Source organism: Rhinolophus ferrumequinum, chromosome 10, assembly GCF_004115265.2.
Source record: "Rhinolophus ferrumequinum isolate MPI-CBG mRhiFer1 chromosome 10, mRhiFer1_v1.p, whole genome shotgun sequence".
Taxonomy (NCBI): domain Eukaryota; kingdom Metazoa; phylum Chordata; class Mammalia; order Chiroptera; family Rhinolophidae; genus Rhinolophus; species Rhinolophus ferrumequinum.
In genome coordinates this window covers 90,737,735-90,758,261 of record NC_046293.1, presented here as the reverse complement: position 1 = coordinate 90,758,261, position 20,527 = coordinate 90,737,735, and the positions used below count along the sequence as shown (strand labels likewise).

The 20,527-nt window shown below is 46.8% G+C and overlaps 1 protein-coding gene across 1 annotated transcript; it reads left to right on the top strand.

Moving 5' to 3' along the window:
- Positions 1 to 2,844: 2,844 nt before the first annotated feature.
- HDHD5 (haloacid dehalogenase like hydrolase domain containing 5) lies at positions 2,845 to 18,739 on the top strand. Its single transcript, XM_033117707.1, has 8 exons — positions 2,845 to 3,007; positions 9,457 to 9,660; positions 10,752 to 10,864; positions 12,354 to 12,447; positions 13,744 to 13,777; positions 15,532 to 15,706; positions 17,581 to 17,769; positions 17,955 to 18,739. Exons 1-8 carry the CDS (start codon positions 2,882 to 2,884, stop codon positions 18,286 to 18,288), a joined length of 1,269 nt encoding a protein of 422 aa, XP_032973598.1. The 5' UTR covers positions 2,845 to 2,881; the 3' UTR covers positions 18,289 to 18,739.
- The last annotated feature ends 1,788 nt before the right edge of the window (positions 18,740 to 20,527 follow it).

The window sequence follows — 20,527 nt, the reverse complement described above, 5'->3', positions numbered from 1 at the left end:
TGCTGAAAAGGCTGCGTACAAAAGTTAAACGACCTGAACTTTTCGCCAACAATTCATGGCTCTTGCATCATGACAATGCACCAGTTCACATGGCACTGTCTGTGAGGGAGTTTTTAGCCAGTAAACAAATCACTGTATTGGAACACCTTCCCTATTCACCTGATCTGACCCCCAAGGACTTCTTTCTTTCCCCAAAGATAAAGGAAATACTGAAAGGAAGACATTTTTTATGACATTCAGGACATCAAGTGTAATATGACAACAGCTCTGATGGCCATTTCAGAAAAAGAGTTCCAAAATTGCTTTGAAGTGTGGACTAGGTGCTGGTGTCGGTGCATGGCTTCACAAGTGGAGTACTTTGAAGGTGACCATAGTGATATGCAGCAATGAGGTATCTAGCACTTTTTCTAGGATGAGTTCGCGAACTTAATGGTCTGACTTCTTATATACAGTGGAATATCGCTCAGCCAGGGAAGGAAATGGTTTCTTGCCATCTGTGGTGGCAGGGGTGGACCTGGGGGGGGTATTGTGCCGTGTGGAGTATGTCAGACAGAGAAAGACAAATGCAATGTGATTTCACTTATATTTGGAATCTAAAGAACAAAATAGAAAGAAACTCATAGATACAGAGAACATATTGATGGTTGCCAGATGGGAGGAGAGCTGGGCATGAGTGCAAAAAAGGAAGGGATTAAGAAGTACAAACTGGTACTTACAAAATAGTAATGGGGATGTAAAGTAAAGCACAGGAAATATAGTCAATAATATGGTGATAACTACGTATAGTGCCAGGTGAGTAGTAGACTAGTCAGGGAGATCGTTTCTTGTTTTCTTTCTTTTTTTAAATTAAAGTTTATTGGGGTGACAATTGTTAGAAAAGTTACATGGATTTCAGATGTACAATTCTGTATTACATCATCTATAAATCCCATTGTGTGTTCACCACCCAGAGTCAGTTCTCAGGGAGATCATTTCTTAAATTACACAAATGTTTAACCACTATTCTGTACACCTGAAATTAATATAAAATAATATTAAATGTCAAATGTAATTGAAAAAAGGGGGGAATAAGAGGTCCAAATTTCTGGGTATAAAACAAATAAGTCATAGGGATGTAATGTACAGTATAGGGAATATAGTCAATAATATTGTGATAATGTACTACAGTGTCACATGGTTGCTGGATTTATGGTGATCACTTCTTTAGGTATATAAATGTTGAATAACTACCCTGTTTCCCCGAAAATAATACCTAGCCGGACAATCAGCTCTAATGCATCTTTTGGAGCAAAAATTAATATAAGACCCCATCTTATATTCTATTATATAAGACCAGGTCTCATATTACAGTAAAATAAGACTGTGTCTTATATTACAGTAGAATAAGACTGGGTGTTATATTAATTTTTGCTCCAAAAGATGTATTAGAGCTGATTGTCCAGCTAGGTCTTATTTTCGGGGAAACACGGTATGGTTTACACCTGAAATTAATATAATAAAGTATGTTAGCTATGTTTTAATAAAAATCTTAAAAACTTAAAATAAATTGAAAAAAGAAAATATGGTGTATACATATATATGTGTATATATATATATATATATACACACACACACACACACACACACACACAGCGGATGCCAAAAAATGTGTACACATTTTAAGATAACATCACTTTTGTTGGCATATATATATATATATATATATATACACATTATTCAACAATAAAAGACAACGAACATTTGTGACAACATGGACCTTGAGGGCATTATGCTAAGTTAAATACGTCAGACAGAGAAAGACAAATACTGTATGACCTCTCTTATCTGTGGAATCTAAAACAAACAAACAAAGAAACAAACAAACACACCAACCCCCCTAAAACTAAGCTCATAGATACAGAGAACAAGAGAACAGTTAGGGGTGGGTGAAATGGATCAAAGGGGTCAAACTTCCAGTTATAGATAAATTAAGTCCTGTAGATGAAAAGGACAACATGGTGACTATAGTTAATAATCCTGTATTGTTTGTTTGAAAGTTGCTAAGTGAGTAGTTCTTAAAAAAAAGAAACAAAAAATCTTAGCTTTTGAAGCTGCGGACCAAAGGGTATTGCGAACCTCTGAGTTAGCAGAGTTCCTGTTCATTCCTGATGCCACCTCCCTTCCTCCTCCTAGTGTTACATACATTGTAGGTTCATCTATTCTTAGTATAACTACATCCAGGGACAGGTCAAAGGGTCTGGAAGGGGGCATCCCACACATTTCAAACGGTGGGAACTCCCAGCTGTGCTCAGTAGATGTTTTGTTATCCCACCCTCTCTCAGGACCTTGTATTATACAGTCCTATCTTAACCACTCTACAAAGTGTAAGGTTTGGTGGATTACTTATATATATAGTTTCCCCAGGCATAAGCATAGAGCCCAACAGGAAGGAGGACTATAGTGAATATTTACTGAAAAAAATACAAGAATTAACAATTGGCATCCGACAAGCATTCCTTGATTGGGCACTTGAACATCAATAGAAAGTATGGTCTCGCACTCTTTCCTCCTAATCAAGGCTTAGTTTCCCTTCACAAAGTTCCCTCCCCGAAAAGTCATCAAGGACTTAGGTCTGAAACCTACTATCCAGGAAGTCATCAGGTAACATAGGCCGTGCTAACAGTGCACAGAAGGCTGCTGACCTCAAGTCTCTGTTTACTAAGCGGCCAGAACTTGCGCCTTATCGCTGCTCGGCCCCGCGCGGGGCCGTGGTCCCGGACACGCACGAGGGACTACAACTCCCGAGAGGCCCCGGGTGCCACCGGCCTCTGACTGGATGCGCGGCGGGGGCGGCCACGGGAGGGGCCAGCGCAGTGCGCACGTGCGCGCCAGCGACGGCCCGATGGCTGTGTTTGGCTCCTTCTCCGCGGTCCGCGCAGTGCCCTGGCTCTGGCGGCGGGCGGCGTACGCGGCCGCGGGGCTCCGGGGCCTTTGCCCCGGGAAGGGCTACGCTGTGGGCCCCGCTCAGGTGAGGACCGCGCAGGTGAGCCGGTCCGCAGGTTTGTGGTGAGGCCGGGAGCGGCGGGAGGGAGGGACCGCCGGCCGAGCCGCTCCAGCATCCCGGGCCTCCCAGGAAATGGTCTTGATGAGGCAAGTGACCTCAAGCGCGCTTCGTGATTGCCTTGAGCACAAAGTCCCCTGCGCGCCCTGCTTCCCCCAGACTCGGGCGATTTGTCGTCTTCGTCCTGGACGAAAAGTGACTGCAGCCGGAGCTTGAACAAAATAGACGCAAAAGGCGCACCGAGATTGTCTCTTGGCGTCGTGCCGCTCTTCCTCCCTCAAGTTACTCTGCAGTTTCTTCTTAATATTTTTCTGGCCAGGGTGTGATTTCTGCACTTCCTCTTTGATTCCATGTTGAGAACCATTTGATTACGATTTTCAACTACGTGTGAAAGCGATTTGGGGACTCGCGATGGACTCCCCTCCGGGAGCACCACCTGTAAGGGGACAGACACCCCAGAGATGAGTGTGGGTTTTGTGGGATTTTTTTCCCTTTGGTCCCATTCGCTTATGGACCTGCTTGTATGAGCAGCTGTTACATGTGGAGTGTAAGGAAAGATCTGGGAGGCGAGAGGAAAACTGGCGCAGGGGCCTTAATTTGTGCCACGTACGTCAGTGGTATCTACTAATAATTCTCTCAACTTTGGAGGTGGGTATTATGCTGGTGTCAGTAAGGAAGCTGAAGCTTGGAGTCAAGTTTGTAATACTTTTTTAAAAGCTTAAATAGCTGGTAGACAGGGCTCTAAGCCACTCACCCTCACTTTCCACTGGACCATTTTGCCTTTTCGGTTAGGGGAATCACTTTGTCTTCTAAATTCACAATGTCCGTATGTAAAATAGATATTTTACATCTGTATAACGCTTTCACAGTAGCCCTTTGATGTATTTTAAATTTTTTATTTTAAAAAACACATAGCATTTACTTACTGCCAGATACTATTCTAAGTACTTTACAATTATTAATTTGTATAATTTTCATAACAACTCTGTGAGGTAAGTACTATTATTTTTCCCATTTTACAGATGGGGTAACTGAGGCACAGATGTTAAGCAACTTATCCAAGGGCACACAGCTGATAAGTGGCAGAATCTGGTGCCAGAGTTCTAGCTCTTAACAGCTGTGTTGTAATCATTTTCCATACAGAGCAACCAAGATTGAAAGAACTTAGGTGACTTGGCCAGGGTCACAGAGCTAAAAGTGGCCAAGGTGGAAGCATGGAATGAGAATATGTTGATAAAAGGACTTTGTAAACCAATGACATAAACAATTATTGCTATCATTTATAACTATTGATTCTAGCGTTTTTGCAGGTTCTGAAATATCTTTGAGTGGTCTTTCTGATAGAAAGAGTAGAAAAAGGGAAAAAGGGATGAAATATATCATAGAATTTAAGAAGTATTAGCTTTAGAATTGAATCCTGTCTGTACCGTTTCCTGGCTGTTTGACCTAAGGCAAATTACATAGCTTTCTAAGCTTCAGTTTCCAATATATGTAATGGAGGTCTTGCTTACTATGCAGTGTTTTTACGAGAATATATGTATGGTACTTTTTGTGATAAACGTAGAGTACTTTGCACAGTGACTGGCATATAGTAAGTTACCGCAAATGTGGAAGGTGTTGGAGGAGACAGTGATAGGGACTATAGTTGTAAGTAATGCTGTTCTAGATCAGAAGCAACGACACAAAGGAACATCTTAGTCCATTTCAAATTAATCTTAAAACCACACATTTTATCACTGCCACAATATGAACTTTAATTAGAGGATATAGCCCAATACCCAAGATTAGTTTTTAAAAAAAATCAAGTGATAGAGAAGAAAAATCAGAATACAGATTAGAGAATTAAAAGAAAAATAGAAAAAAAAGAAAAGAAAAAAATTACCCCTTTGTTCTTTTCTCTAGGTACCTTCACTTTTTCCCTTTATTCTTCTATTTTTTTGTTTCTTTTTTTATATCTTCACTTAAAAAAAAAGTACCAGAGTTTATTTTTTATAGCAGTTTTTAGGTGTATAGAAAACTCGAGCAGAGAGTAAAGTCCCGTATTACCCCCTCCCCACAGTGCCCTCTTACGAACATCTTGGCGTTTGTGTGGCACGTTTGGTACAGTTGACGTGTACCTTCACTTTCTGTTTTGCTGAGTGCGTGGTTCTCTATGTACATTCTCCTGAGGGTGGGAGGTAGTGATTACTCACTATATAGGTTAGAGATGAGGGACCCTCAAGGATGTTGCTGAATTGTCCTGAAAACCTTCCTGATCTAAGTGGCAGGGACTGAGGATTCTTGTCTAAGAGAGCAAATCTTATGACTAGAATAGTCAAATTTAAGGCCAGTAAGCTGAGACCACTTAAGACCATTAAATTTTGCAGTCATCAGCACAGGGAACTGTTTCATTTTTTTTAACTATGTAAGTTTTCAGAAATCCAAAAACAATGATACAGCAAATTCTTGAATGACATCATTTCGTCACCAGGTTGAGGAGGTGCTGTTGGAGCTTAACTCTTGTTAATATCAATCAGTCTTTGGTGGAACTGGTTTCATTATTTGTCATTTGCTTAAAGTCAGTACCTACTGATGGTAAGTGCAGACTTAACTGTATTGTGAACTCCATAGACCCATCTTCCAGGCTCAGCAGTCACTGACGTTTCGCTCATCTCCTCCCCCAACCCTTTTGTGCGTGCGTGTGTGTGGGTGTGTGTCTCTAAGATTTTAAAACAAATTCCTGACTGCGTGTCATTTCAACCCTAAATTCTTCTATGTGTACTTCTAAGAAAATAAGGACATTTTGAATATAATCACAATGCCATTATCATACCTAACAATATTAGTAATTCCTTAATATTACTTAAAATCCAGTCCTTTAAAAATTTTCCCTGATTGTCTCAAAATTATAGGCACATGACTTTTACATTTAAACTTTCAGAACAGTATACGCTGTGTCCATACTGCGCAAGAGAAAAGGCAGATGTGGGCTAGAATGACACAGGCCTTACTTACCTCAGGGGACCTGCATTCTAAGAGTCACTAACTCTTCCCTTGGGAGGGGTAGAATGGTCAGGAAGTGCCGAAGGGGAAAGTGCCTGATTTCACCCTAACCCTTCATCCTTTCGGGCATTCAACATTCAGTCAACCTTTACTGAGCGTCTACAGGGTCTAAGCACTGGGCCAGATTTGGGGGTGTGAAGGCAGATCACACCCCCTCTTCCTTTAGACCCCTGTGGTGATTCTCTTTGAGAAGAATAAGGTGATGGAATTGGAAAAGAGCTATGGTTCCTTTATCCAGGAAAAATCCAGAGTTTTAAGGGGTTTTATGGCCACCCTGAAATCTGTCTGTGGACCTCAGGTTAGGACCCCCATTTTAGTGGGGTTTGTGGAGGAACAGGGAGGGGTGGCAGAGATCCTGAGAGCCACTCAGTGTGCACGAGTACACTGAGTACAGAGAAGAATCAGAACGCATGTGGCCGGGGCCTGGCAGGAGGTGCGGGCCTGCCCGGTACCTGCTGATCCCTGCCGATCCCTGCCCTGTTCTGAGGTGGTGCTGTCTGGGCCCCTGAAGAGCTCGAAGGCTGCAAGCGCTTGCTTTTTCCGCTCACGCTGACTGCGCTCCTCGCTCTTTTGCTGGTGACTCTTACATGGTCTGTCCGTAAACGGTCATGTTCTTTCTCCCTGGTTCTCTGTGAGCCTCACTTCTGCTTACTCGATGCTGGTGCTTCTCAGGCTCTCCTCTCTGCTCCCAAATTGCAGCTGTCTCTGAGAGCTGAGACCTTGCGGGTTTTCTTTCCTGCAGGCCTGAAGTGGAACGTGTCTGCCCATCAGCCGCCCAGCTGCTGCTCCTCCAGTTCCCTGGGTCAGTGAGTGATACCAACATTCACTCTCCCACATGCCCAGATGCCGTCCCTCCGCCCTGCACCTGGTTGTTACCAGGCCTGGCTGTTCTGCCTCCTGTGTATGATCTGCCCCCTTGGTCCCACCTTGACTCTCCCAGTCCACTCAATCCATTCTTCACCCTGCAGCCAAGGTTTTTCAACAGCACCCGTCTGATGATGCCGTTTTCCTGCTTCAAACTCCTTGTATTGACCTGTGGTGGTCAGACCCCCGAGACAGGCTGTCAGAGCCCCTCACTTCCCTTCATTGCTGAATGTGATGCTCGCTAGAGGCCATGTGCTGCCTGTCTCTCCCCACTGAGCTGTGTGGGTGCTTGTCCCGCGGGTGCTGATGGGGCTCCAACAGATGCTTGTCAGTAAGCGCGCGTGTTCAGATCTCTCCCTGCCTAGCTCAGAGCCCTTTTCTAAAAATGGCCTCTGTTTACTCAGAACTTACATACTTAGGATTGATTTGCACTTGCAGAAATGCTGCAGTTTAGTGACTTCGTGTTTCCTAGGCTAGTTGTTTGTTCTTTCACACCAGCAAAAAAGCGAGGGGCTGGAGCGCAGTTTGTCTGTGTCCTGTCCTGGGTTGCTCCTAACGGAGGGGTCCTGTGCGCAGAGTAGGTGTGTGCGGTAGGAGTGGCTTCACTTGACATCGAGAAAAGGAGAATAGCAAACAGGTTAGGTTGATTTTTTTTTTTTTTTTTTTGGACAATTGAAAAACGCCTTGTATGTTAACAGTTTATAAAATAAGAAATGGAATGAATTTTTATAAAAAGAACAGTGTTTAACTTTATAAATCCAAGAAAGGAGATTGAGATGAGATACTATTTATTTAGTTTCAGGTATGCAAAGCAGTGTAGTAGACATTTACACCCCTCACAAAGTGATAACTGTCCCCAGTCTACTACCCCTCTGACGTCGTATATAGCTGTTACAATACCACTGACTATATTCCCTACACTGTACTTCACATTCTGTGACTCACTCTCTCTATACACACACACACACACACACACACACACACGTGTGTATATATATATGTATATATGTATATTAAATTACAGTTGACGTTCAGTATTATTCAGCTTCAGCTTCAGGTGTACAGCGCAGTGGTCAGGCATCTACACCGTCTATGACGTGATCCCCCTGATAAGTCCAGTGTCCATCTGGCAGCTTGCATGATCTTTACAACATTGTTGATTCTATTCCCCAAACTGTATTTCATATCCCCCTGACTATATTGTGACGACTAATTTGTACTTTCTAATCCTTCACCATCTGCCCCCTCCCCACCCCCCTCCCATCTACCAACATCAGTCTTTTTTCCCCTATATCTCTGAGTCTATTTCTGTTTTGTTTGCTTGTTTATTCTGTTCTTTAGATTTCACATATAAGTGAGATCATATGGTATTTGTCTTTCTCAGTCTGACTTATTTCACTTAGCATAATGTTCTCTAGGTCCATCCATGTTGTTGCAAATGGTAAGATTTCATTCTGTTTTATGGCCAAGAGATACTATTTTTTTTAACTTTTAAATTAAATTGTTTGATAATTAACAAACTTTTTGATACATGTAAAAAATCAATATTGGCAAGGGTAGAGGGCATTACTAGTGGCCACGTGAGTTGGTACATGTTTTTGGAAAGTACCTGTTATGTCATTGAAATGTTTGTACCATTTCGAATGATTTTTAAGAATAATTAAATAATTTAGCTCAAGGAAAAATTCATAATATGGAAAAATCAGCAAGCATGAAGAGGTTCCTTACAGCATTATTTATAGTAGCAAAAATGTAGAAAACCCTAAGTGTCCAAAAAGGGGAAACATAATGTTAGTAGATTATTCACTCAGTATTCGAGTTTTATGGAGCCAGAAGTGATGATGAGAGCTATGTATTGATATGGAAACTAACCCAAAGGTACTACCTAAAAAAGGTAAGATGGGAAAGGAAGTACAACATAATGCCATTTGCGTGTCAATTGAAAAAGAACAAATTGTTACTATGTATTTGTAAAACATTCCTGGAAAATATGTAAGAGAGGGAATAGTATTAAGTGGAAGAAGGAGGCAAGACACTTAAAATTTTTATATCATCTCTGGTTGTTTCTAAACTGCGTGTGTGTTGTTATAAAATTTAAAAAGATGGTTGTGCAGGCTATTGTAACAGATAAAAATGCTTGTATATCAAGCAAAAAGAACAAGATGAAAAATTGCACATGTAAAGTGTAGTTGTAGCTACATGACAAACATAAGAATAGAAGAAGAGATGAAAGGAAAATATTAATTGGTTGTGTTAAAGTGCTGGGATTATATTTTGAATGTGTCTGTTTTCCAATTTAAAAATTCCTTTATGATAATTATACGGACATAATTTTTAACAAAATGGTTGTGTGTTTAAAAACACATGAGAAAGGACTAATTGTTTGTTATGGATGGATTTGCTGTGTCAGAATCGCGGTGTCATTGTCCCGGAGAGCTGCCGCGGAGCCCTCCCCTCCCCCCCTGCCCCGCCTCCCGACTCAGGCGGTGCTGGCTCTCCTCCCTCCGCAGAGCCCGCCTGCCTTTGGGTTCCTGCTGGACATCGATGGGGTGCTGGTGCGAGGCCACAGAGTGATCCCTGCCGCCCTGGACGCCTTCCGCAGGCTGCTGAATGCCCAGGGGCAGCTGCGGGTGCCTGTGGTCTTTGTCACGAATGCTGGGAACATCTTACAAGACAGCAAAGCCCAGGAGCTGTCAGCCCTGCTGGGCTTCAAGGTGAGCAGGCAGCCAAGGCGTGGGAGCCCAGGGACCTGGGTCCCAGTGGAGCTCCCACTCCAGCCCCGGCTGAGCCTTCTTCCCTGGGCTGGGGCACCGTGTTGACAGGTGCGAGGGAATGGCCAGTGGGGTCAGCACACATCTTTCTGCCCTGCTGGAAATGCAACTTGAAGTGCAAGCCCAGCCCCGTGAGTGGAGCGTCATCAACAGGGTCCTTGTTTCCAAGCATGACTGCGTACCCACCGAGCACAAAAGTCCTGCCCATGGAGCTGGCACTTTCAACCTACTGTCTTTCTATACATTTCTTTTCTCCTGGGCGTCAGACTTGTCTCTTTTGGCAGCCCCTGGAAAGCAAGGGTCACATTTTTCTGAATCTGCACACACCAGGTGGGACTGAAGTAACAGCCCTGTTTCTCGTATAAGACGAGCACACTGCGTGGCCCCCAGAGCTGCCCCCTTCACCCACTTGCAGCTCCCCGTGCATCCCCGCATTGGCACCTTCATTCTTCTCTGCCGAGGGTGGCTGTGGTTTTTGGAAAGAGTACTGTGGAACCAAGAGAGTAAATAAGGTGGCTGATTGTGAGGGCGAGCCTGCTTGGGGATGAATGCGGGGAGCAAAGGCATCAAACTGGTTCCCTTCTGTGGTTGCCAGAGCGGGTTTCAAAAACAACATCATTCTGAGAAAAGGCTGCATTGTCATAGTATGTGTTGAAAAGCCAAGCCTCTTAAGTAGAACTGAAGACAGTCACGTGAGAGGTAGGTTTCTGTGGCAGTGACAGAGACCGGGCACGTGGAGCTTGTGCCCTGCAGAGGGCAGAGCAGGATGGGATTGGTGCGTGTCAGAGCCGTGAGCGATGGCGTTTCTTCCTTGCTTGTTTGTGTGGCCGGAGCCACGTCAGACACGTGCGGCTCACTCCTGTTTGGATAACTTTCTAGAAGCTAGGGAGGGGGGCTTTTTCCCCCCCCTTCTTTTTCTGGGCGTTTTGTTTTTTTTCTTTTGGAGGTGAAAGAAACTGCCACCTGTCTCCCATTGTTTTCCTTCAGCTGTGTGTCTTTCTCTGTTCCCCTCTACCTCCTGACTGTCCCTACAGGTGGAACCAGACCAAGTTATTCTGTCTCACAGCCCCATGAAGCTCTTCTCACAGTACCACGGGAAGCGGATGCTAGTGTCTGGGCAGGGACCCCTGGTGCAAAATGCCCGAGCGTATCCTTTGGTGCTTCTCGCTCTGACTGAAGAGGAAGGGGCGGGGCTGGGGCCTTTCCTCCCATGGTCGAGGGAGGCTGTTGTGAGATGGGGTGCCAGGGTTCATGGGGTGTTTGGGGCCTTTGAGGGGGGTAAGACAGCCCTCAGGTGTGGCCAGTCCTGGTGCCTGGTGATTTCCGAAAGCCAGGCCGCTGCATCAGAATCTTCTGGGGAGCTTAAAATACAGATTCCTGGAGAGTCTTGAGTCACTAGGTCTGAGATAAAAATAAGCGGTCTGTATTTTAAGAAAGAAAACGGTGATCCTGTAATTAGTTTTGGGAATGACTGCTTTCGCTTTGCTGGGTCAGCTTATCCGTCAGTGTTAATTAAGTATCTACAGTGAACTAACTCATCCTTGGGATATGCGCACACTTGAGAAGCAGAAGACTTGTCCCTGCTTCCAAGCAGCTTATTTATTTGCTGCTCCTGCAGGCCCCTTGGAGCCCTTCCTGTCACCAGCGCTGTGCTCTGGGCTCTAATGGGGCAGGGCCAGGAGAAGCAGTGGGAGTGCGACTTAATCAAGGGGCTCAGATTGGAGGGAGCAGGAAGAACACCCGTCTGTAACAGCGGAGTATTTCAGATGGCGCGGGACTGAAGACTGAAAGAGCGGGGGAGGTTCTGGGTGTCCCAGGTGTCGGGGGGACAGGAACATCCGTGGAGCAGGACTTAGCTGTGGCTTCATGGAGGGCATGGCGGTGCCACAGGCGAGGGTTCAGGCTTTCCATGCAGGGGCAGCAGCTAAGGAGGCTGGGAAGGGAAGGGATGGTGAGGGCCCCTGAAGCAGGAGACTGGATGGGAGGATGGGGAACAGGAGAACAGGAAGCGTGTGCTGGGGGTAGGAAACCGCAGAAGAAAATGCAGGCAAGTGAGTGAGTTCATTGTGAGGGCCGTGGGCGGTCTGCAGGTGCTCTGATGGGGCATCATTCGTGGGAAATTCATTTTGAGCGTAACCTGAAACCATGTCCAGTTAAGTCTGCAAGTGGGAGTTGACGACAGCAAAGTGGAGGCAGGTCTTGGAGGCATAAGCCTGGAGCTGGCCCGCCTCTCCCCAACCTGGATGAATCTGATTCATCTTAAAGCTTCAGCTCAACTCTCACTTTTCTAGGCCCTTTGTCCAGCTCCCCAGGCCACCGAGCAGTCACCTCTTTTGCCCTGCTGGGCACACAGTGGCAGCACTGTTCACTGAGTGCTGACTTGGCGGGCTTTGGGCACCCCGGCAGTGCCCAGCGCCGCGCCGGCCCCAGGGTGCACCCCGTGACAGCCCGCTGGTGTGTCGCTGTGGAGAGTGCAGCCCTGCTCGGCCTGTCGTCCTGCCCTCCTTGTGGGGCTCTAGGGGCCCACGGGTTCACTGGGGTTGGGGAGCAGTGTGAGCAGGAATGGCGGGTTCCCCTCACTTTGAAGGCGTCTTTCCCCAGCCTTGTCCAGCTTTGCTTCCCTGACCGCAGCCTAGACTGGGTTTCAAGAACGTGCTTACTGTGGATGAGCTGCGGGCGGCTTTCCCCGTGCTGGACATGGTGGACCTCCAGCGGCGGCCAAAGAGCACGGTGAGGAGGGCAGCGCCCTCACTTGTGTCCGCTGTTCCTTCACTGCTCCTCTTGCTGACCTTGCGGCCCCTCCTGCTTAGAGCTGCAGCTTGTCCGTTTCACAGAGCTGCCTCTGTGAAGAGGCGTGTTTGGCCAGGGATTTGTTCCCCAGATACACCGAGTGGCCCAGGGGAGCGCCGTGCTCCTAGGGCTTTCCTTTCTGCAGTTTCCTTTCTGCAGTTTTGCTGAGCTAAGAACCTTCCAGAGCTCTGGCACCTCCTCCAGGTAGTGGCTTTATGGCTTATCAGCTGGCGCTCCCGGTGTTGCTTGGGAGAATCATTAACCTCTGTTAAATCTGTCACTGCTCTACTTTATCCTAAAACGTGTTACGAATACTCGTCTTTGTGGGGAGCCGGTCATTGTAACGGGGGTTCTGAGTGTCTGCATGTTCCTTTGGGCACGGCTCGTGTTTGAACCACTGGTTTGATTTTTTTCTCTCTTCTGCTCAGTAGTCACAGGGCCTGTCATTGCCCCTCTCAAGTGTGACGCCCATCTCTTGGGAGCCCCCGGCCTCTTCTTCCTCATGGGAACCCCACATATATCACACAGCCCACATTTTAAGTCAGACCACTGTCAGAATGTGATGAAATGTGTCAGAAACAAATAGGCTTACTTTTCTTTACTTACATAACTAGTCCTCCTTCTTCCGGAGCTTTCCAGTTCAATAGAGCATTTTGAGAGCTTTCTCCCAGAACCATGCAGATTATGTGGAAAGCAGAATGTCAGCGTTGGAACAGATCTCAGAACACCTCTGAGACTGAGCCCCACACAAGGGAAGTGACTTACCCCAGGTCACGTAGCTGGTCAGTGGCAGAGGCAAGTCTGGGGAAGGAGTGGAAGGGGTTGGTAAAGTGAGGGTCCTAATCCGACATCAAGAGAAATGGTCTGTCAGCCTGATGGCCTCCCTTTTCTCCATAGGCTCACCTTCATTTTTAGCTACCTGATTCTAGACTCTTGCTTAGCCCGTCTCTTGCCTCCTGGCTTTGCTGGAGAAGGACAGCTGACCAGCCCTTCCTCCTGGCTGACCTCCATCTGTGGTACCCCTCAGCATGGTCATTCTCTCTTCACCTTTGTTCATGAATCTTCTTCCTCAGTCCTCTCCGGCTTCTCCTCAGCTTGGGCTGGACCAGGGGGGTGGTCTTCGATCCTGCCTGGAATGCAGTTTTCCTCTCACCCTCCTTTGGAAACCAGTGTGTGATTGGTTGGTAGTGGAAAGTAACCGTTGCATTGACGGGACTGTTCTTTGTCTCTTGGCAGCCCCTTCCAAGGAACGACTTCCCTGCCATTGAAGGTACTGAGGTCATCTCCTTGTTTGGGCGAGGGTCTGGGCTGTCCCTCCTCCTCCCAGGGCTGTCGTCGCACGACTGTTTGCCTGCAGACAGCAGGGTAGGCAGGGGGCACCGGGCCTTAGGCATCCGGGGTCTGCTCTCGGATCTGCCCCTCACTGCCTCGGACATATCTGCTGATAATCTTTCCTTCCCATGTCACTTGCCTTATTATTCCAGAAAAATCATAAGCTTAGAAAATCTTACAGTAGAAAGGTACCTAGATGTAATCTAGTCCAGTGTTCTTTGGCCCCTGTAAACCCAGTTCTCTCCTTGTGTAACAAAAATATTGTTGTGTCCCCTTTATTAACCTGAAATGAAATTCATAGATAATACGTCTTTCCATATACATATATTAAAAAGTAATTAGTTTAATATAAAGTCCTAATTGTAATAGCGAGAAATAAAAAGAAAAAAATTTAGTAAGGTAATATATATTTCAATATGTAATAATTATCCAAAAAGACAAAGTGAAGTAGTAAAATGATTGTACCAAACATAGAATCACCATGAATGTTATGGCTGCAAATGCGGACTGATAATATGTTTCTAGGTGTGATACAGGTGTGTTTTATTGGTGACTCAGAAATTAGGGGCAGCATTGTCATTGGTGAAGTGATTTTGCAAAATAACTCTTGGTAAAATTTCTTTTCCTTTTTTTAAAAAAATTAGTTTCAGGTGTGCTAAACAATGTACTAGTTAGACATTTACATCCCTCACAAAGTGATAACCCCTCTCCTCATACTTGGTAAAATTTTGAAAAAATAAAGTACAGTCTTCTCTTGATTTATGTGATAGTTGCATTTTTGGAAAAATCAGTGTTTATTAAAACTACCAAAAATGTAGAATGGAATTAAGGTTTAGGCATAAAGAGGTGGTTTACCTACTGAATGCTACATGGGCACTTTCAAACGTGAATAGACGTGGGCAGGTTTGATTGCCCAGGAGCCAGCGTCCCTGGCCCCTCCCCATCCTCGCCAAGTGTCAGTCATTGTGAGGCTAAAACACATCCTCCAGCTGCTAGGACACCTCCCGAGGCAGCAGTGGTTCAATTCCCTAGTCTCCGAGCTGGCGCTACAGCTTCCATTTGTTGAGTCCTGTGTGTCCTGCGCAGGTTAAGTATTTATGATATCTCATTTTTATCCTCCTAACAGTAGTAGGTGTTGTTAGTAAACAGTCAAGGAAGTTGAGGCTTGGAGAAGGTAAAGAACTTGCCCACAGTCACAGGGAACAGTTGACAGAATTAGCCTTGGAATTTGGGTCTCTGTCACTCCAAATCTCCCTTCCCTGGCTGTTAGGTTTATATTGGCCCCTGGGCTCAGAGAGAAGTGGCTGAGGAAGGGGAGCCCTTTGCCAAGTACCTGTAGGTCAGGTGGTGCGGAGAAGGGCAGTCAGCAGGAGGAAGCAGGCCTGGACTCGCTGTTGCCTGTCTTGTTTTTAACCTCTTCTGTGAAGTACAGTGGCCACAGTGACAGGGGAGCCCTTCGGAGGTGCTTTCCTGGGCCCTGGGCTTTGGTCACCTTGGGTGGATGGGGAGTGACGCTTTCAAGGCTGGTTCAGGGCACCGTGCCCTTGCCAGCGTGACTACTGTGGGGGAAGACCTTGTGGTTGGGGGGCGCCAGCTGGCCTCAGGTCCCCTGAGGGCTGCCCGCCCACCCGCCTGCCGCAGAGGGCCGGCTGAGGGCCTGCACCCTCATCCCTGTGCCTTTGCTCTTTAAAGGGGTGCTGCTCCTTGGGGAGCCAGTCCGCTGGGAGACAAGCCTGCAGCTGATCATGGATGTCCTTCTCAGCCATGGGAACCCCGGGACTGGTGTGGCAACAGCTCCCTACCCCCATCTCCCTGTTCTCGCCAGTAACATGGATCTCCTTTGGATGGCTGAAGCCAAGATGCCCAGGTGAGGACACGGCCCCGGCCTCGACCCTGGTGGCCCACTTCCAGCTGCTGCTCGAGCAGCCCTGCGACAGTTTCGCACTGTCATTTGATGCTCGGGGCCTTCAGACCCGTCCCGGGGTAGGCCCTGTAGGTGCTGCAATAAGGTGGCTTTTTGGAAGGGGTTTCAAAGTCACTTCAAGTACTAATTATTAAACAAAAATTGCAGCTTACTGAGCACTGAAGATGTACTGAGATAATCTTTAACAAATGGCCCTTACCCTCCAGAATTCAGCTTCTGAGGTGTATCAGTGCAAGTGATTCACCTGCTTTTCCTTCCAAGCCTTCACCCTGTGGCATTGATTCTTCCACTGTTTGTCTTCTTTTGCCTTTAAGAGGTCATGGCAGGGGAAAGCAACAATTGTTCTGATGTGTGTATGGACCAGAGAACTCAGACCCGGTGGGCACGTGACTTTCTCAAAGGCACACGGGTAGTGAGCAGGCTCATTCCCTGTTCAGCTGTATAGACCTCAACTGCCCCGTTCCTGTCTGAGACTGAGCACAGTATAAACAGCCCTTTTTCTGACCCTCGAGGTGCTTTCCTGCAAGGGCAGCTGACGGCTGCGACGTACTGTTTGGCTGCTCTTACCCGCAAGGCCAAAGTCTAGTTTTCTCTCATGTCATTGATCCCAATGAGCTGGGTGAGTGTTTCATCATCGGGGCAGCAAGGCCTCAAGTCACACGACTCAATAGCCCACAAGAGATGGGGGGTAGGTGTTGTGTCTTGTTACTTTTAAAGTATGTTTCTGTAGCTTGAAATTAGGAATTTTTACTGAAGTATTCTTCCTAGAGTTATTCCTACACTAGCTGAAGTGGGTTTGGTTATATTGGCTGTGAACTGAATAGTAAAGGGAAAATTTCAATTTATAAACCAGATTTGAGATGAATCTTTCATCTAATAATTTAAAAATTGTAAACAATTTGTTATATAAATAAATGACAGAAATATAACATCAATATATTGTGCAGTATCAGTTCAGATTTTTATCCGCAAAGGATAAAAACCCAAAGCGTAAGTATCTTAAACAAGGTAGACGTTTACTTCTTTCTCATGTGACAGAGGTCTGGTAGGCAGCCCAAGGCTCTTGTGGGAGCTCCAGCCGTCGTCCTCACAGGCCTCTTGGTCTCCTGCTGTGCAATGCTTTGCACTTTACTGCGCAGTCCAAAATGGCTGCCCGAACTCCGGCCATCATAGCAGCATTCCAGCCAGCAGGAAGGAAGACGGAGGGTAGAGAAGGGCATCCCTTCCTCAATTTTAAGGCTACTTCCTAGAAGTTTAGTGCAGTATTTCTGATTTCATTGACTCTGGCTATAGTGCAGTCACATGGCTGCACACCTGGCTGCAGGGGAGGAAGGGGATGCAGCTTTTTACACCTGGTAGCAATATGTTCAGCTGAAAACTGGCACCAAGAAAGAAGGGGACAATGACAACCAGTGGTCTGCCACAAATCTAGAGCAGAATTTAAACTTATGGAGTCCAAATGCCTGGGATGTAATCCTAACACTTTCACCTTGGGCAAGTTACTTAATCTCTTTATGACCCAATTTCTTCACTTGTAAAATGAGAATAATGATCTCCTGGGGTTTTTCTGAGACTTAAATGTGGTATGTCATCTCCAGTGCTAGAACAGTGCTCAGTAAATGTTATCAGATAATAGCAGGTCATAAATGTAGGTAATGAGTGTAATTCTTACTAGATAAAAGTAATTGCATTTTGAGCTGTCACCACTGGGGCCCTGCAGTGAAAGGTTGGTGTGCCGGGTTCTGCTTAGAGAACGGCAGGTGCCCTAGAAGAGCCCAGGAGGGAAGACTGAGCTGCTGAGCTGTCTTCTCTGGCAGGTTTGGCCACGGCACCTTTCTGTTGTGCCTGGAAACCATTTACCACAAAGTGACAGGCAGAGAGCTGAGATACGAGGGCCTGATGGGCAAACCCAGCATCCTCACTTACCAATATGCAGAGGACCTGATCAGGCAGCAGGCGGAGAGGCGCGGCTGGGCGGCCCCCATCGAGAAGCTCTATGCTGTAGGGTAAGCTCTGCCCATGTCCTCCACCCTGTCAGGACTGCCCCTCTGCCTCCCCCTTCTCCCGGCCCTTGTTTCCCTGTAGCTAACACACCCTCCTCGCCCCACAGTTGCCCGCTGTGCTCTGTGCCGTACAACACTGAACTTGGGTTTTCTCTTCTTTCCTTTTCCGGCATGGCTGCCCCTGCCAGTGATAACCCTATGTCCGATGTCTACGGTGCCAACCTGTTCCACCGGTACCTGCAGATGACGCAGCATGATAGAGCAAAGGAGCTGGGGGCCGGTGAGCTGTGGAAGCAGCGGCCCTCAGCAGCTCAGAGCTGCGCCTCCATCCTGGTGTGCACTGGCGTGTACAGCCCCGAGGCCCCAGGCTGCACAGAGCCTGCCCAGGGCGGAGAAGAGCCTCCCTTCCATGGGCACCGAGACTTCAGCTTCAGCCCAGGGCTCATAGAGGCATCGCACATTGTGAATGATGTGGACGAGGCCGTGCAGCTGGTATTCCACAAGGAGGGCTGGGCTTCGTAGTGAGGACTGGCCGCTGGGAGCAGGCGGGAGGGCCCGAGCTGTGGGGAGGCCCGTTTGCTGGCTTCTAGCCGGCATCCCCGGGCATCACATCAGGGCCTGCTGCCCACAGCTGTGGTACTGCTGGTCACTTGGAAGATGACACTAGCTTTTTTTTCCTGCTGGGAGTAGCCACAGAATTGTACCCTGGGTAGCATTTTGGGTAGACTGTCAGCATTTCCCGGGCCTACTTCCTGTCTGTCTCTCCTGGCAGTCTGACCTCAGCCCCGTCCCTTTACCCGTGTGCCTCAGTTTCCTCCCATTTCAGTAGGGACTTCTGGAAAAAGGGGAGGTAATATGGAAATTTCTGCAGGACCTTTGCCTGCATGCCAGCAAGGTGTATAACTATCATGCACATGCTACTTTTTTTTTTTTTTGTATTTCAGCTTATTGCCCAGAGACTTGGGCGTATTTTTTTTTTAATTAAAATAATCAAATATTCATTATGCCGTCTCTTGTGAAGCTCTATCTGGAATGTACTAAAAAGTCTTGTGGGGGCAGGATAGTGGGTGAGTAGTGTGGGTGAATTTGAGGCAAAGGTGGCATTTTACTCCCATAAGGTGCTGAGGTCTCCTTTCCCACCTCTGTGTGCCTCCCACCTCCGTCTGGGCTGTGAAACACGTCTGTCTAGGAATGAATTATGCCCAGGCTTTGGCATATATTTAGCAACTTCCCTGATTGGGAAAAGAAAAAGGACCTTATTTATGGTTTGTCCTAAAGGAGGAAGCTTTTCCTACAGTGATTCTAGAAAGTATGTGTTTCCTTCATTCTTCCCTCTAGGAGTAATCAAATTCCATTTTTTCGTGGCCTGTCACCCATGACCTTGCATTTGCCAATCCCCATGTCAGTTCTTGCCTTCATCTTTCTCCAGCAGTTGTTTGCTATGACACAAGCCAATTAGTTACCCCCTCCCCTCTTTTTAAAACACTCTTTACTTGGCTATATCTGACTGACTTCTGTTTTTTTTTTTTTGTAGTTTAAATTTTGCCTTTCTATTCTCTAATTCTTTTTTTTTTTTTTAATTTATTGGGGTGACAATTGTTAGTAAAATTACATAGATTTCAGGTGTGCAATTCTGTATCACATCATCCATAAATCCCATTGTGTGTTCACCACCCAGAGTCAGCTCCCCTTCCATCACCATACATTTGATCCCCCTCACCCTCATCCCCCCCCCAACCCCCTTACCCTCTGGTAACCACCAAATTACGTTCCCCAGATTAATTTTCAAACCCGTGGCCATCCTGTGGTCACCGACTGCCCTCCAACTGACTGACTTCTTGACACCTCGGTTTGGATGCCTAGTAGTCCTTTAGAGAAGAAGGAGCGAAGGAGGTTGAGAGAGTGGCCAGTGAAGTAGAAGGGGACTTGCGATCTGGTGTTCTGGAGGCTGAATGAAGAGCATATTTCAGGAAGGAGGCAGTGACGAGCTGCTCACTGAGCGGCAGAGCTTCCCCCGTCCACAACCAAACGCAGCCCATCATGCTCCTGCAGCACCCCCAGTAATCTCCTGCTGCAGCCCTCCCACTTCAGGCAGTAGCGGCTCCTCCCCTCTCGCGTGGGCTGAAGGCTTGGACTCATGCTGGTCTTCCCTCTCTCTGTCATTTCCCAAGTCCAGCCCATCAGCAAATCCTGTCCGCTTTGCCTTCTGAATGGATCCAGAGTGAGCACTCTCCAGCCTTCAGCATCACCCTGGACTGTTGTCGCAGCCTGGAATCTGGCCTCTCTGTCTCATCCCTTCCCTCCCTCCCACTGTTCTGCACTCAGTGGCCCAGAAGTCAGATCATAAGTTTGATCTATTCTCTGATCAGAACCCTCCTGTGACTTTTCTTCTCATTCAGAGTAAAGCCCAAATTCTTCACTGCAGCACAAACTACCACTTCTGCTTCGATCGTTTCCTACCAGCCACATTCACTCCCTTGCTGGTCCCCTGTACACACGCCTGCCCTGGGCTCTCTGCACTTGCCACTCCCTCTGCCTCACTTCCAGGACCCTCAAATCTTGCTCCATCCCTTCTTTTTTCTCATCACTTCTTAAAGGTGGAGAAAAAAAGATGGTGGATATGTCGCCTCAAAGAGATTCCCTCAACGTCCTATAAAAAAATACCTTCTCAATTGTTAGTAAAGTTACATAGATTTCGGGTGTACAATTCTGTATTACATCATCTATAAATCCCATTGTTTGTTCACCACCCAGAGTCACC